Here is a 13,136-nt window from a genome sequence, read left to right on the forward strand (position 1 = left end):
ATGCCTTTTCTACTGGCCTTGTGCTTCTTTCTGAGAGGCAGTGAAAGCGGGGCGGAGAGGTCTCGAATCCTGCTGGGCTTCCAAGCTCCCAAGAACATCTCCTTTGCCTTCAGTGCAATGAGACTGGGGGCAGCGATGCAGATTGCTATCGACAAGGTGAATTCAAATCCTGCCTCCCTGAATAACTACACTCTGGACTTTGCGTACTTTGACTGTGACTGTGACGCCAAAACCTCTCTCAGTGGATTCATCAGCCAGGTGTGGAACGACAACATCTCAGCCCTCTTTGGCCCTGCTTGTCCCGAGGTAGCAGAGGTAAAGAGATAATGTGTAAATAATTCCTTTTCAGCTGGAATGTAAATTCAATGAACAAACACAGCACCTGTTCTATAGCTACATTCTTTCACATTTTCCAGTGGCATGGAATATATTTTCAATGATGCGTTTTTAATTTTGTTTGCTAAAGTATTGGTGTGTTTGCAATGTGTTCCAAAAGATAGAATACAGAAATGATTAGTGTCCTTGTATTTTTGTAGGATTCATACTTTAACCACATTCACAAAGCTTGCTCTATTATATTGATTAACCATTTATAACCATTATTTTGTAAAGTACATAGCCATAGAACTTCATTGCATAAGGGTATCATTGTATATTCTCAATACAAAAAAGCACATCCAACTGCAATGTTTTAATGAAAGCTTTGGCTTCTGGTTACAAAGGGTCCTGGGTTGACTATATTAGTGAGCCAGTTTTTACTATACGTTTTATAAAACGTGAACAGTACATTTAGGCATTCGGGTACGTACTACAGTAAAGTGAACCCTTTTTGATGTGATTTCTTCCTCCAGCAAATGATGCAAATTGCACCTGAAGCTAAAATCTGTGATAAATAAGGCCTTCAAGTCTCTCTAACAACCTATTTGTCAAACAGGAGCAATTAGGCACCCACAGTACTCAATGCATGGCTCAAGAGGGGCGCATGAGTGTGGCTTGATCTTTATAGCTCTTGTGATTAGCCAACGGCCTGGAGTGAAGGGCTTTGTGTTGTCAGATGTGTCGTCTACATAGCACAGGGAGCAATTAGTAAAAAATAAGTCAGCATGCTTTATTTGGGAGCAATTAAGTCAAATACTTAATATTAAGACAAAACCTACCAAATAAAAGAGGGTACCCACTACACATTTTACTACTTCTCATCTGCAATGTGTTTTTGTCTGTAAATAGTTTTAAATCAAGCCCTGAAAAAACTATAGGCCAACTATAGGGTGCCCTTTGTATTCTTTGTTACATTTTAAATACAATAAACGTCAGCCAAGCCATGCTCACATGCTACAAGATTTATAACACATTTGTAAAGATACACATTGAAAAAAGCAATGATTTGTCTGACTGAAAATTGTTGACTGATGCAACATGTGATTAATCTATCTGCCCATGTAAACTGGGCTTGACCTGAAAATCAGAGAGCTCATTTTTAAACTGTGTCATTCATTTTGTTCAGGTTACAGGTCTCATGGCTTCCCAATGGGACATCCCAATGTTTAGCTTTGTAGGGCAGACCCCCAAGCTGGACAATGTTGCTGTTTATGACACCTATGTCAAACTGGTGTCGCCCCTTCAAAGAATCGGGAAGACCCTGCTGAAGGCTCTTCAGCACTTCGGATGGAAGAATGTGGCCTTGCTTGGAGGGGGCCGTGCCCATAGAATCGGGGACAAAACGGATGATCTCTGGAATTCTGTGCAGAGCCAGCTAAACCCAAACATCACAATTTTAGCCAGTGTGAAGTATGACACCAGTGACCCTGAACTCAACCATAAGAATCTGAAGCACATCTCAACTGTGGCCAGGAGTAAGTACAGCATCACAAAGGCTCTTTCCTGATTAGGGCAAGAAAACTCTGGTATGGCTGCCTCTTTTAAGCTAGAGTAACAATACTCTGTCAATGAAGAAATGTCAACACTGACAACATTATTCATCCCCTTCGGTTATTGCACACGGCATGTATTATTGTACCATGTTCCTATTTTTACAGTATAGTGATCACTACTGGCATCACATGGTTTGTAAAGACATCACAATACTGCTTCAGATTTAATGGAACACTGATATGATATTGTCCTTTACTTGACAATGTCCTCTTGGTGTGGTATCCGAGTATGTTGGTAGAACAGAATACAGCACATGCGCCCACTGTGGGTTCAAGGGTACTAATACTGCTCCTGTGTTCTTCTCTTTGTGTAGTCATTATTTTAATATGTAATTATGAGGATGCAAGGTCAATAATGCTGGAAGCTCATAACCTCCAGATTGAGCATGGGGATTATGTCTTCTTCATACTACAGCAGTTTGAGATCAGTGGTTTTATGGTGAGTAATGGTTCATGAAGGAGAAATGGCATTATTTAACATTATTAAAACCATAATCACACTTCTTAATACCACATGTATCTCTCTTTACAGCCACTGCATTGAAAAGACTTATTATATTTTGTATTGCTAAGGGATGCATATACTGTCTGTTTCAGAAGAAGCTTTACATTTCTCTGATTTAATAATGAATAGATGGCCAGGGCCAATTATTATTAGAGCTAATATTACAGCCAAATTCATTAAAAAAAGTTTAGCAACTGTACGTCTTGTTAACCAATTCTAAAAAAGGTGGTCAAGTCAATGGAAGTGGCAGTCCATTGCTGACATGTTTTAAATGAAAGTTATTATATAATAACCTGTGCTAATTATTATTTTGTTCATAATGCCATTGAACTTAGCAACAGCGTTGTTAATGGGTACCAAACACTTTGCACGAATGATTAAGACCAGCCACAATATGCTTAAGTTAAGTGTCTTATTTGTTTGCATTCATTTCAAGTCACCAATTGTAATGATCTGTAAGTACACATGTATTTACTAAGTAATTTCTATGTAAAGACAGTAATTAGAGACACTTAATGTAAAGAGTTGCCGATGAGATCTTCAAGCACTGTTACAGCCTAAGAAACAAAATGGGGATGGTATTTTTTTCATTTTACAGAAATGATAAAATGAGAATTGATCTCAATAAACACAATTGGTAATTACAGTGAGTAAATGTTAGCTAGGGGGTTCTCACTGCTGTGAGTCAGAGGGGACCCCCGGACACACTATCCTTTCGCAGCTCATGCATTAATCTTACCTTGTCACTCGAGGCTCTATTCTGTTTTCATCGGAACGTGGCCCGCTTTATGCTCTCAGTGCCGAGTCCCAGACTAACCCATCTCTCCCTGTTGCTGGTTCCCTGCACGATGGCTCTCTGCTCCCGGCTTCGGAGGCCTGTGCCTCACCTCATCCGAGGGCAGCACCAGATCAGTCACAGAACCATTTTCTATTTCTCCTTTCAGGTCCTGAATCATTCCTTCACCTCGAGAGGTGCCTCTGCCAAGTCAGACCCTTTTTATGTGTTTTCAGATACTCAAGGCTTCAGCCTTCGACCAAGCCCGGTCCTATGTAAAGGCTCATCAGTTAGGACCTCTTCCTATCCTAAGTTTTCTGGGCCCCTCCAAGCCTGGGCCATCAGCTCACCTTCTATCCTAAGTCCGGGCGCTCTCAGTCTGCCTCTGTCCCACTAACAATCTTGCCTCTGCTTCCTCTGCTCTATCCTTACAGCCTCAGCAAACGCCCCGTGAATTAACAAATCAATATTCAAATCAACATTTCATATATGACTAGGTAAAGCCTCAGTACTTCACAGAGTAAGGTTTCATTTTAAAGTTTGGATTCAACAACCAAAATTTGATTTGTGACACTTGTAAGAAAATGCTTGGGTTTGATACTCCATGTCTGTCTGTATTGTTAAAGCGAGGTCATTGTATGCAATTAAAATGTTTGCTTTGTTTTTGCCAGGATAACTTTTGGAAATATTCTGAAAATTCAGAAGCAGTTCAGACTACCCTAGCAGCCTTTGAGTCGGTGTTCATAGTGACATTAAAGTCCTATGGAGGATTTGACTACTCTGATCTAGTCAATCAAATCTACCAGAGACTGAAAGGGCCTCCATTCTACAGCAATCTGACTTCAGAGAAAGAGGTTTGATGTAATATACAGTAAAAACGTTTCTTTACATATTCTCTGCAACACCCATTATAAAATTTATTTAGAGTTCTTGTTAAATAGAGATAGGTATTGCTAATTAACCCGGTTTACGTAGTTGGAAAGGAGGTATGTTGGAAATCAATGTTTGAGCAAAAATAAATAAAATAAATACATGTATATAGCTACCTCCCACAGGGGGTCGCTGTTGCTCCAATGTAATCTGTGATAGAAAATAGTATCTAAATAAATAAGAGTTTTTGTTTGTTTGTTTGTTTGTTTTTTGTTTACTAAATATTGTACAAATAACGGCAGGATTAAACATAATGTAGTAATTTTGGTTATTAAAACTGTTGCAGTAATTACTGGCGAGACATAATGAATCAAATGGGCCAGATTCTAGTACTAAAAAAATGCTTTTAAAAGAAAAACAATAATAATAATAATATAATAATAATAATAATAATAATAAAATAATAATAATAATAATAATAATAGTGACTACAAACAAGAATACTGCAAGACTGTGCTGCATATCCCTAGATGAAATGTCTTGCTTGTTCGTTTTCAGTTTAGTAATTATTATTGCATGTATTTTATTTAAATATCAGTTCTGCATCAATTTGGAGAAAGAGCTTTCAGAATCTGTTCTTCATGCAGCAGGGCAGCCAGTGGCGATGGTGGCAGTCACTCCTAGGGTGTAATGTGTGGTTCTGTGGGGCTTACGTCTATTCTATTTTAACTGTAAAAACCATACTGTATTTATGCACTCATTCTTTTATATATGTTCTATTAAGGTGAGTTCGTATGCTGCTTATCTCCATGATGCAGTGCTACTTTATGCCACAGGGGTGAAGAAGCTGATAAAGGCAGGCAAGACGTCCTTTAGAGGGAGAGAGCTGGTAAACAGCTTGAAAGTCAACAGGGTCCAGCTTTATGGTAAGTGATCCTCCTGCTCAGAATCATTCTGTTTATGAACAACAGGCATCACATATTCTGAAAGGGAATGTCTGAGGTACAAAAACAGGACCTCCGACCGGAAAGGGGGTTGTTAAAAGTTTAAACTCCTTTTTACTGTATAAGTCCTACATTCAACCAACAGGAAACGTTAATCATGTTACTGCCGTAGTATTGACAACCAATTCACATTGTGCGTCTATTGCATTAATACTGTATCTTGATTTATCTAACTTGTGCTCAATTTATGTGCTGGCATTTAGTGTTCTGGGAAGGCATATTGAATTCCCCAGGACTACTTCCTCATAACCGTGATGATCCAGGGAAAACAGGGACAAGAAGCAACCCTATTAACTTTGCTGTTCTAAACAGTTGCAGAATACGGTTGTGTTTTATGAAAAATGTACCCTATTGTGTATGGAACAGTGCAGCTTGAAACTATAGTGCAGGCCAGGGAGAGGCTGATTGAAATGATTTCAAACAGCTGCACTGTTGAGATGATTGAAATCACGGTCAATGGCATTTCTTTAAAGGGTAAGCAACTTCAAAGGCCATTGGATTTACCTTTTCACCTTTCTATGGTATTTTCTGAATGGCTCTGAGTTCTGTTGCTGCAGTATTGGATAGTCAGAATCCACGGGGCATTATCTGTGCCTGTAGAACCCTAATTGAGGACTCCTTTTGTGTACCTCCTGGTTCCAACAAAATCACATGATTCTGTGACCTTTCAACTCTGCTGGACTCGAAATAGCAGGTGGGGCCAGCGAATGATCTCTTTGGAAGGTCTGCTTTACTGTATATTGCTTCATGTGTCCTTGTTTGTGAGCTGGGGTAGCATGCTTACACGTACTCATTGATTAACATGTAGTATTAGAACTCTTGCAGAAGTTGATTATTGTTGCAGGTGCGACGGGTGTGGTGAGTCTGGATGAGTCTGGGGAGAGGTTTATGGATTATTCTGTATATGACCTGCAGTCCTTTGGAAACATCTCCAAATTTGTGCCGGTTCTGCACTATGACAGCATCAGGAACAGCATCAGGTGAGTCCCAGTATGAAAGGTGCTTTATGTACAGAGCCTAAATATCACACAACCATGGTAAGGTTACTAACTGTTATACAGTAATTAGAAACATTGTAATTATGCTACTACTGTAAACTGAGTGTTGAGCAGCCCTTGGTTTATGATTACCTAATGGTGCTATCTTTTTTTATGACTGCAGCCCCACACCGGAATTCTCAAATATCATTTGGCCAAATGGCCAGCCTGTTAAAGACATGCCTGAGTGTGGATTCAACAATAACCTCTGTGGATTACCAAATAACAGTCAGTATCGCTCTCACATCTGCAACAACTATGTAAAGAATGTTTGTAAGCCTCATTTTTTTTCCTCTTAATTTGCAGGCATTTGGCCATTAATTCCACCCTTCTTCTTCTTCTTCTTCTTCTTCTTCTTCTTCTTCTTCTTCTTCTTCTTCTTCTCTATCAAGATGCCTCTGCGCTGATCTTAGTGTTGGCGCTCCTGGGTGCGACCACTGCAGCAGGAATATGTGTTGCACTACTGGTCGTAAATAAAAACAAACTACGAAAACAAAATGATGACATCTGGTGGAGAGTAAACTATAATGATATAGAAATTATCAAAGATATGAAGGTAAACATGTTTGGAGCTGTCAGACTCTTACCCCATAATAAAGGATGCAATCAAGCTATTTATGTTCTGAGTTGCTCCAAAAATACCTATTTTATATGGTTTTATTATTAACATAAGATCATGATATAATCATGATGAAATCTGTCAGGGGTTTTTCTTCGCTGATTTCATTTTTTTATGAACTGTAATATTAACATGTGGCGAGATGTATACACATCTACCAACACTGGCTGTTTTATTGACAGTCTACTGATATTACTACATAACTTCCAAGGACAGTTTTTTCAATCTCAAACTGCATATCCTCTTCTCTGTCAGGAAAATCAGAATATGAATAAGTCGTTATCTACTACACTGTCAGCAAAGGAAAGTGGAAGCGTTGAGTCCCACACCATGGAATCCAGCAAAATAGGGAAAGAGATCATTTATACAACTACAGCTCTCTACAATGTAAGTATGTCCACTCTGTGTATCACAGTATGTTTCCCCGACTATATTGATGTCTTATCCCTGTCCCTCCGGTTTCCCTTCTTTCTGATGAGGTTGGTTACATACAGGGCCAGCCTCGTTCTAAGGATACACAGGTGGGATGCGAAAGGCAGATAGTTTAGGTGTCGGTTTCCCAGGAAAAAGGTCCTATATATGGCAGGGAACAGGCTGAAGCGCATGCAGTGTGACGATGCAGGCAGGAGAACTAGTCTTTATCCGATTGTGTGTAGGACTGCAGAAAGAAAAGAATAAATTTCTGCTACTGTAGTTTAGTCTTGACTTGAATGCATTCCTCCAGATAAAGTTTTGAAAACTAAAACAACTGTATTCAGTACCCCTCACTGAGCTCTGCCAAAATACAAAAACAAAGATAATAACACAAAATGAGAGACAAAGGTGAACCATGTTTTGTTCAAATGAACTACTCGGAACACAGAGTTCCTTCAGAAAAAAATACTGCGATGTTTATTACGCAGGATAACATGTTTGTCAGGATCTCATTTTTAAACGCAATTCAGTTCGAAAATGACATATACAGTATACAGACCTAAAAGGCACTGTAGATTGGGGATCCACCCTTCCGGGATTCTGTAGGCCGAACCCCAGTGTACATTCATATCGAATGCAGAAATCTACCCTATTGCAGGCAAGGATTCATGGTAAACAAAGACTGTTGCACGTCCTGGGAATGGTTTGGAACTTTGTGGCAGTGATATGTAAATGTAAATTGTTAATTGTAGTCTGTTTTGATAACAGTTATTGGTATTCTTTCTTCAGGGTGATCAGGTTGCCATTAAATACCTTGATAGGCAAGTAGCTACTGATGTGAGAAAGCCATCAATAATTGAAGAGTTTAAAGTTGTAAGTATCATTTTTCTTTTTAATATTTTGATATTACATGCTGCAAATGTAACTGACATGACCTGCTAATATATGTATTTACTTGTATTTAATACCAGCTGCATAAACTGAGACATGAAAATCTGGTGTATTTCATTGGTGCTTGCATAGAACCACCAAATATCTGCATTCTTACACAGTACTGCAGTAAGGGAAGCTTAAAGGTACAGTGCATCGTATGTGATATCATTACATCAATATGCTGATCTCTACCAGTGATGGGGCTTCCTAACGTTCCCTCTCTCAATGATATTATCATCAGGATGTTTTAAGTAACACAGATATTGAGCTGGATTGGATGTTCAAGTTGTCCTTCGCTTATGACATCGTCAATGTAAGTATAAGAATGGTCAGGTATTAGACTTGGTTTGGATGAGACACTAATCACTATGAAATGAACTTGGATGCAATCAATAATGCATCTGAAAATCATTCAGAATAATTTTCATAAAAATTTGTTGTATGTTCCTACTTTACTGTTTTTTTTTTCCTCATGATTAGTTAAAATTGTATAAAGAAATAGGGCTTTAGGCAGAGAAAGAAGAAAATTTTATTTGATGCTTTCATTCTTATTTCCTACTAGGGAATGGTGTTTATTCACAACAGTAATCTCAGATCCCATGGGAATCTAAAACCGACAACCTGCCTGGTGAACAGTCGACTGCAGGTGAAGCTCACAGGATTCGGATTATGGGAATTCCGATATGGACCTAAGCACAGAGTCATTGCTCAAGAAAACCCCAAATACGACGGTTGGTTACAAAAACAAATGATACAATAAATGGTTCTCTGAAAACCTCCCTCACGAGGATGAGGCAAGAGCAGCCGGGCCACCGAGGCTGGGAAGCGAGCTTATATAATATTAGATAATATTGAGAGGTGGCAGGGGGGAGGATGGAGGAGCAAAATGGGCACAGACAGGGAGAAGTGGTTGAACAAGGGTTTAAACAGCAAACAGATTGAAGGTAGGGGAGGAGCCATTGCTTCTGCAGCCCCTTGAACCACCACCCATGGGTTAAGAAAATAATCTAATCCGTTTGCAGTGTATTTTAGATTATTTTTCATATGGGCATGTTTCTTTCCCGAACATGATGTATGCTGTTTCATTGAACAACAGAACTTTATTGGACAGCCCCAGAAATATTAAGACAAGTCCATCATACCTTTAATGGCACCCAAAAGGCAGATGTCTACAGCTTTGCCATTATATTGAGGGAACTGATCTACGATGGAGAAACTGGTCCATACCATGACTTGCAGATGGAACCGGAGGGTAAGATTTGTTTTCCATGCTGTGATGAGACAACAGCAATTCAGACATTCGCTGTGTCTCCTCAAAAGAGATTCCTCTTAATATTTTACATTGCCTATAAAAATGACCTGATATGTAGTGGATTGTATATCAACAAGAAGTACTAATTCAACTAGAAAAAAGGGCTGCCTTTCTCTAACTTTGTTTTAAAGAAATTATTAACAAAATAAAGGATCTCAGTGCGATGGTTCGATTGAGACCCTCATTATCAGCCGACAAATGCAACGAGAATATCATAGCCATGCTCAACACTTGCTGGGATGAACATCCGGAACGAAGACCAACATTTCTATCAATCAAACGACAATTACAAGAAGCAAGTACTGAAAGGTATGTCTGAGGTATCCTTGCTGAGTACGTTTCTTACTGGTTAGAGTTTGCATTCAGATATATTTATTAGTTTTTTCAAGCTCTCTCAGTCAGAAACTGTATGGATTGTGTGGTAGCTTTGTAATGTGGACCTATACTTAGTGAGTGCTTTTTTTTTTAAGTCATGTGTGCATCGTGAACAACATGGTGAACAAACTGGAGAAATATGCAAATCACCTGGAGGAGGTGGTAGAGGAAAGAACCAATCAGCTCACTGCAGAGAAAAAGAAAATAGACCAGCTGCTCTCCAGCATGTTGCCCAGGTAACAGCTTCATTCACACGGAACTCAGTCTTGGCACAAAAACTTACCAGTAATTAGGGCAAGGGTTACCATAGGACTCCATGTACATGGGACAGTTTGGGAGAGTTCAGGCTTTTCAACTCGCAGTGCATTCTGTTTTACCCGGCTCAGGAACCTTTTACAGCAGGACTACACGTAACAGAATGCATTGGGGTGTGAGCTGAAAAGGCTGAACTGTCCTAAACTGTCCTTGTGTACATAAAGTCATATAGCAGCCTTAATTAGGACTTTTAAAGATAATAAAATCATTGAATGTCTTTAATCTGTGCTTTGTTAGATCCCAGTCCATAGAAGTGAAAACAATAGGGCATATATACATATAGTGTACCATACCTTCCACTCATGAGTTTTAGATGAACATGTGGTAATGTAAATTCTTCAGATAGCATGTTGTTTTCCCTTCTAATTAAGTTTTTTTTTCAAAGTTACATTGCAGAGGAGCTGATAGCTGGGAAGTCTGTGGAACCTGAGAGTTTCGAGTCTGTTTCCATTTTCTTCTCTGACATAGTTGGGTTCACCAGCATGTGCTCTATCAGCTCTCCCTTGGAAGTGGTCAATCTGCTTAATGACCTCTACAGTTTATTTGATGAAATAATTAAGATCTATGATGTCTACAAGGTAAATGTAACTCAGCCTTTTCAGTTCTCTCTTTGAAACCCATGTCTGCAGTTAAGATAATGTTGCTTTCAATTCCCAGGATATATTATTAGTATTACTTGGTAATGTAATGGGCAGTGCTGTGAGATATTCTACCATTATAGATTCTGACCCCTATCAGTGAGATGAGGTTAAAAATGCCAAAACCCCTAAACCCAACTCTTTGGCACTGTGGTTAACACACTTGCTTATGATGTGCGGTGTCGCTGGTTCGTGCCCAGCTCCACGCTGCTAGTGGTCATTTTTCATGACCTGCAGATATTTTGTTGCATGATATAACCCTAATCCTAACCCTAACCCTTTTCAGATACAATTGTGTACTTACATATATCATGCAAAAATATTTAAACGTTAAGTACATTGTAACTATGAATAAGAACTGTAATTATGTGTAAGTACACAGGTGTTTACTATGTAACTTTTATGTAAATACAGTCATCAGAGACACAATGTGAAGTGTTACTAAATATTATTACAATGTAACTTGCAGTACCGTTTCTTTTAACACAGGTGGAAACCATTGGAGATGCTTACATGGTAGCCAGCGGACTCCCCATTCGCAATGGTATAAAGCATGCTGAGGAAATTGCCACCATGTCTTTGCACTTCCTTAGTGCGAGCATGATGTTTAAAATAAGGCATTTGCCTGATGAGAAACTGAAGATTCGCATAGGCCTGAACACAGGTAAAGGAAGTGTCCCAGAGAAACAATGAGCTGAAAATTCTATGAAATCATCACTGCTGCTACACCTGACAGCATATGTGAACAAATAAATCGTTTATTTCAATGAATGTAAGGTAACATGACTTTATGGAACTTGGTTAATGTTCTTTCTTTTTAGAAATGCATTTATTAAAGTAAATGGACAAATATAAAAGGTGTTTTCCTACTGCTTACTTACACAGATTCAGATCGTGCTTCTTTGTTCTTCTACCATTCGTCTCTGTAGGGCCAGTTGTGGCTGGAGTGGTTGGGATCACAATGCCTAGGTATTGCCTGTTTGGAGATACTGTGAATACGGCATCCAGGATGGAAAGCAACAGCTTGTGTTAGTATTTGTCCTTTTACTTGGCTCAGAAAAAATGTTGATCATATTCTTCAGAAAACACTTCAAATGAAATGCATCTTTTCCTTTTAGAGGTAGGAACCTAGGGCTTTTATAACAACTATAGAAGCGGAATGAATGCACACTATGTTTCCATTTTACTGTAGCAATGAAGATCCATGTGTCTGAGAGCACTGCGAGTATTCTTTATAAGATTGGCACATTTCAATTGGACCTAAGAGGAGATGTTGAATTGAAGGTAATTGAGATTAATATAAAAGCCCTTTGGTGCACTTTTTTTTTTTTTTTTTTTTTAATATACAGCATAATAAATAATAAACTGAAGACTTGAAGTAATTTTACTCTGAAAGTGTTTGGTTTTTAGAGCACTGGATGTGCATGTTAACTGTGAAGTGATGGTATATTATTAATATTTCTAGGGTAAAGGAAACCAAAGGACTTATTGGTTGAAAAACAAAAAAGGATTTAATCTGCCACTACCAGACTCCAGCTCTACTGTTGACCTGCTTGAGGTATGCTCTCTTACATTATAGTAAATATACAAATAACACTTTTATAAAAAATACCTTTTCACATCAATTTGTTGATGATCAGCTCCACTAGAGTCTCCATTCATTCAGTTTAACACTTTGATATGACCAATACCTGCTTTCTGTGTGTCTTATTACTGCAGCTTTCTCCTAACCTGAGATGTCTAGCTAAAAACAAAATGTCTATATACTGCAACCCCTCAATTAGGCTACTCAAAGGAGTAGGTCCCGTCTAATGTCAATAGAATTCCTATAGAATAATTAACTTTAATCTCTTTACTTTATCACATGTCTAAACTCTTCTAATTAGTTAATTAATTCGGACGGGGTGGTGGCAGAAGACCAGCAGAATGCCACCAGGGGAAGGCTGCGGGGATGCATCGCTGAGGAGAAAGCGTCAGAATAAAGCCCACGTCTATAGGTCTTCTACCAGGGCCAAGGCATTAACCAGCTCTAGTGTCTAGGAAGATAAATGCCAGCGACCTGCCTCCAATGAAGAAACCTGATGACATCCACCAAACCAGCGAGGGCCGTTTGCTTTGCAGAGAAAATATTTTCACCATTTCATATTTCTGTAGGCTGGTTGCAGCTTTGTAGGCAATGCCAAAATGATGGTGACCCACACAGCCTGTGTCTGTGGTTCAGTTCGGCTTGAGCACCACCAAAGTTAGGCATTGTTAGGTAATTAGGGTTCGGCTACCTGCACACCCTTGATATTGAATTACAGAAGTTCACGTCTTAGTTTCTTAGCTGTATCAGTTATCTGCTTTATATTATTATAAACATTCTCTGGCAAATAAAGGAAAAAACATGATGAACCCTGCTTGTTTTG

At 38.9% G+C, this 13,136-nt stretch overlaps 1 protein-coding gene across 1 annotated transcript; it reads left to right on the plus strand.

Moving 5' to 3' along the window:
* On the plus strand, positions 1-13,117 carry LOC121325852 (guanylate cyclase 2G-like). Its single transcript, XM_041268941.1, has 22 exons — positions 1-315; positions 1,505-1,853; positions 2,246-2,370; positions 3,883-4,065; positions 4,866-5,007; positions 5,930-6,065; positions 6,247-6,350; positions 6,515-6,678; positions 6,997-7,128; positions 7,945-8,028; positions 8,127-8,231; positions 8,330-8,401; positions 8,651-8,819; positions 9,185-9,340; positions 9,532-9,709; positions 9,871-10,011; positions 10,476-10,668; positions 11,218-11,392; positions 11,658-11,756; positions 11,921-12,012; positions 12,194-12,286; positions 12,615-13,117. Exons 1-22 carry the CDS (start codon positions 1-3, stop codon positions 12,708-12,710), a joined length of 3,303 nt encoding a protein of 1,100 aa, XP_041124875.1. The 3' UTR covers positions 12,711-13,117.
* Positions 13,118-13,136: the final 19 nt, after the last annotated feature.

This window comes from Polyodon spathula, chromosome 13 (genome assembly GCF_017654505.1).
Source record: "Polyodon spathula isolate WHYD16114869_AA chromosome 13, ASM1765450v1, whole genome shotgun sequence".
Taxonomy (NCBI): domain Eukaryota; kingdom Metazoa; phylum Chordata; class Actinopteri; order Acipenseriformes; family Polyodontidae; genus Polyodon; species Polyodon spathula.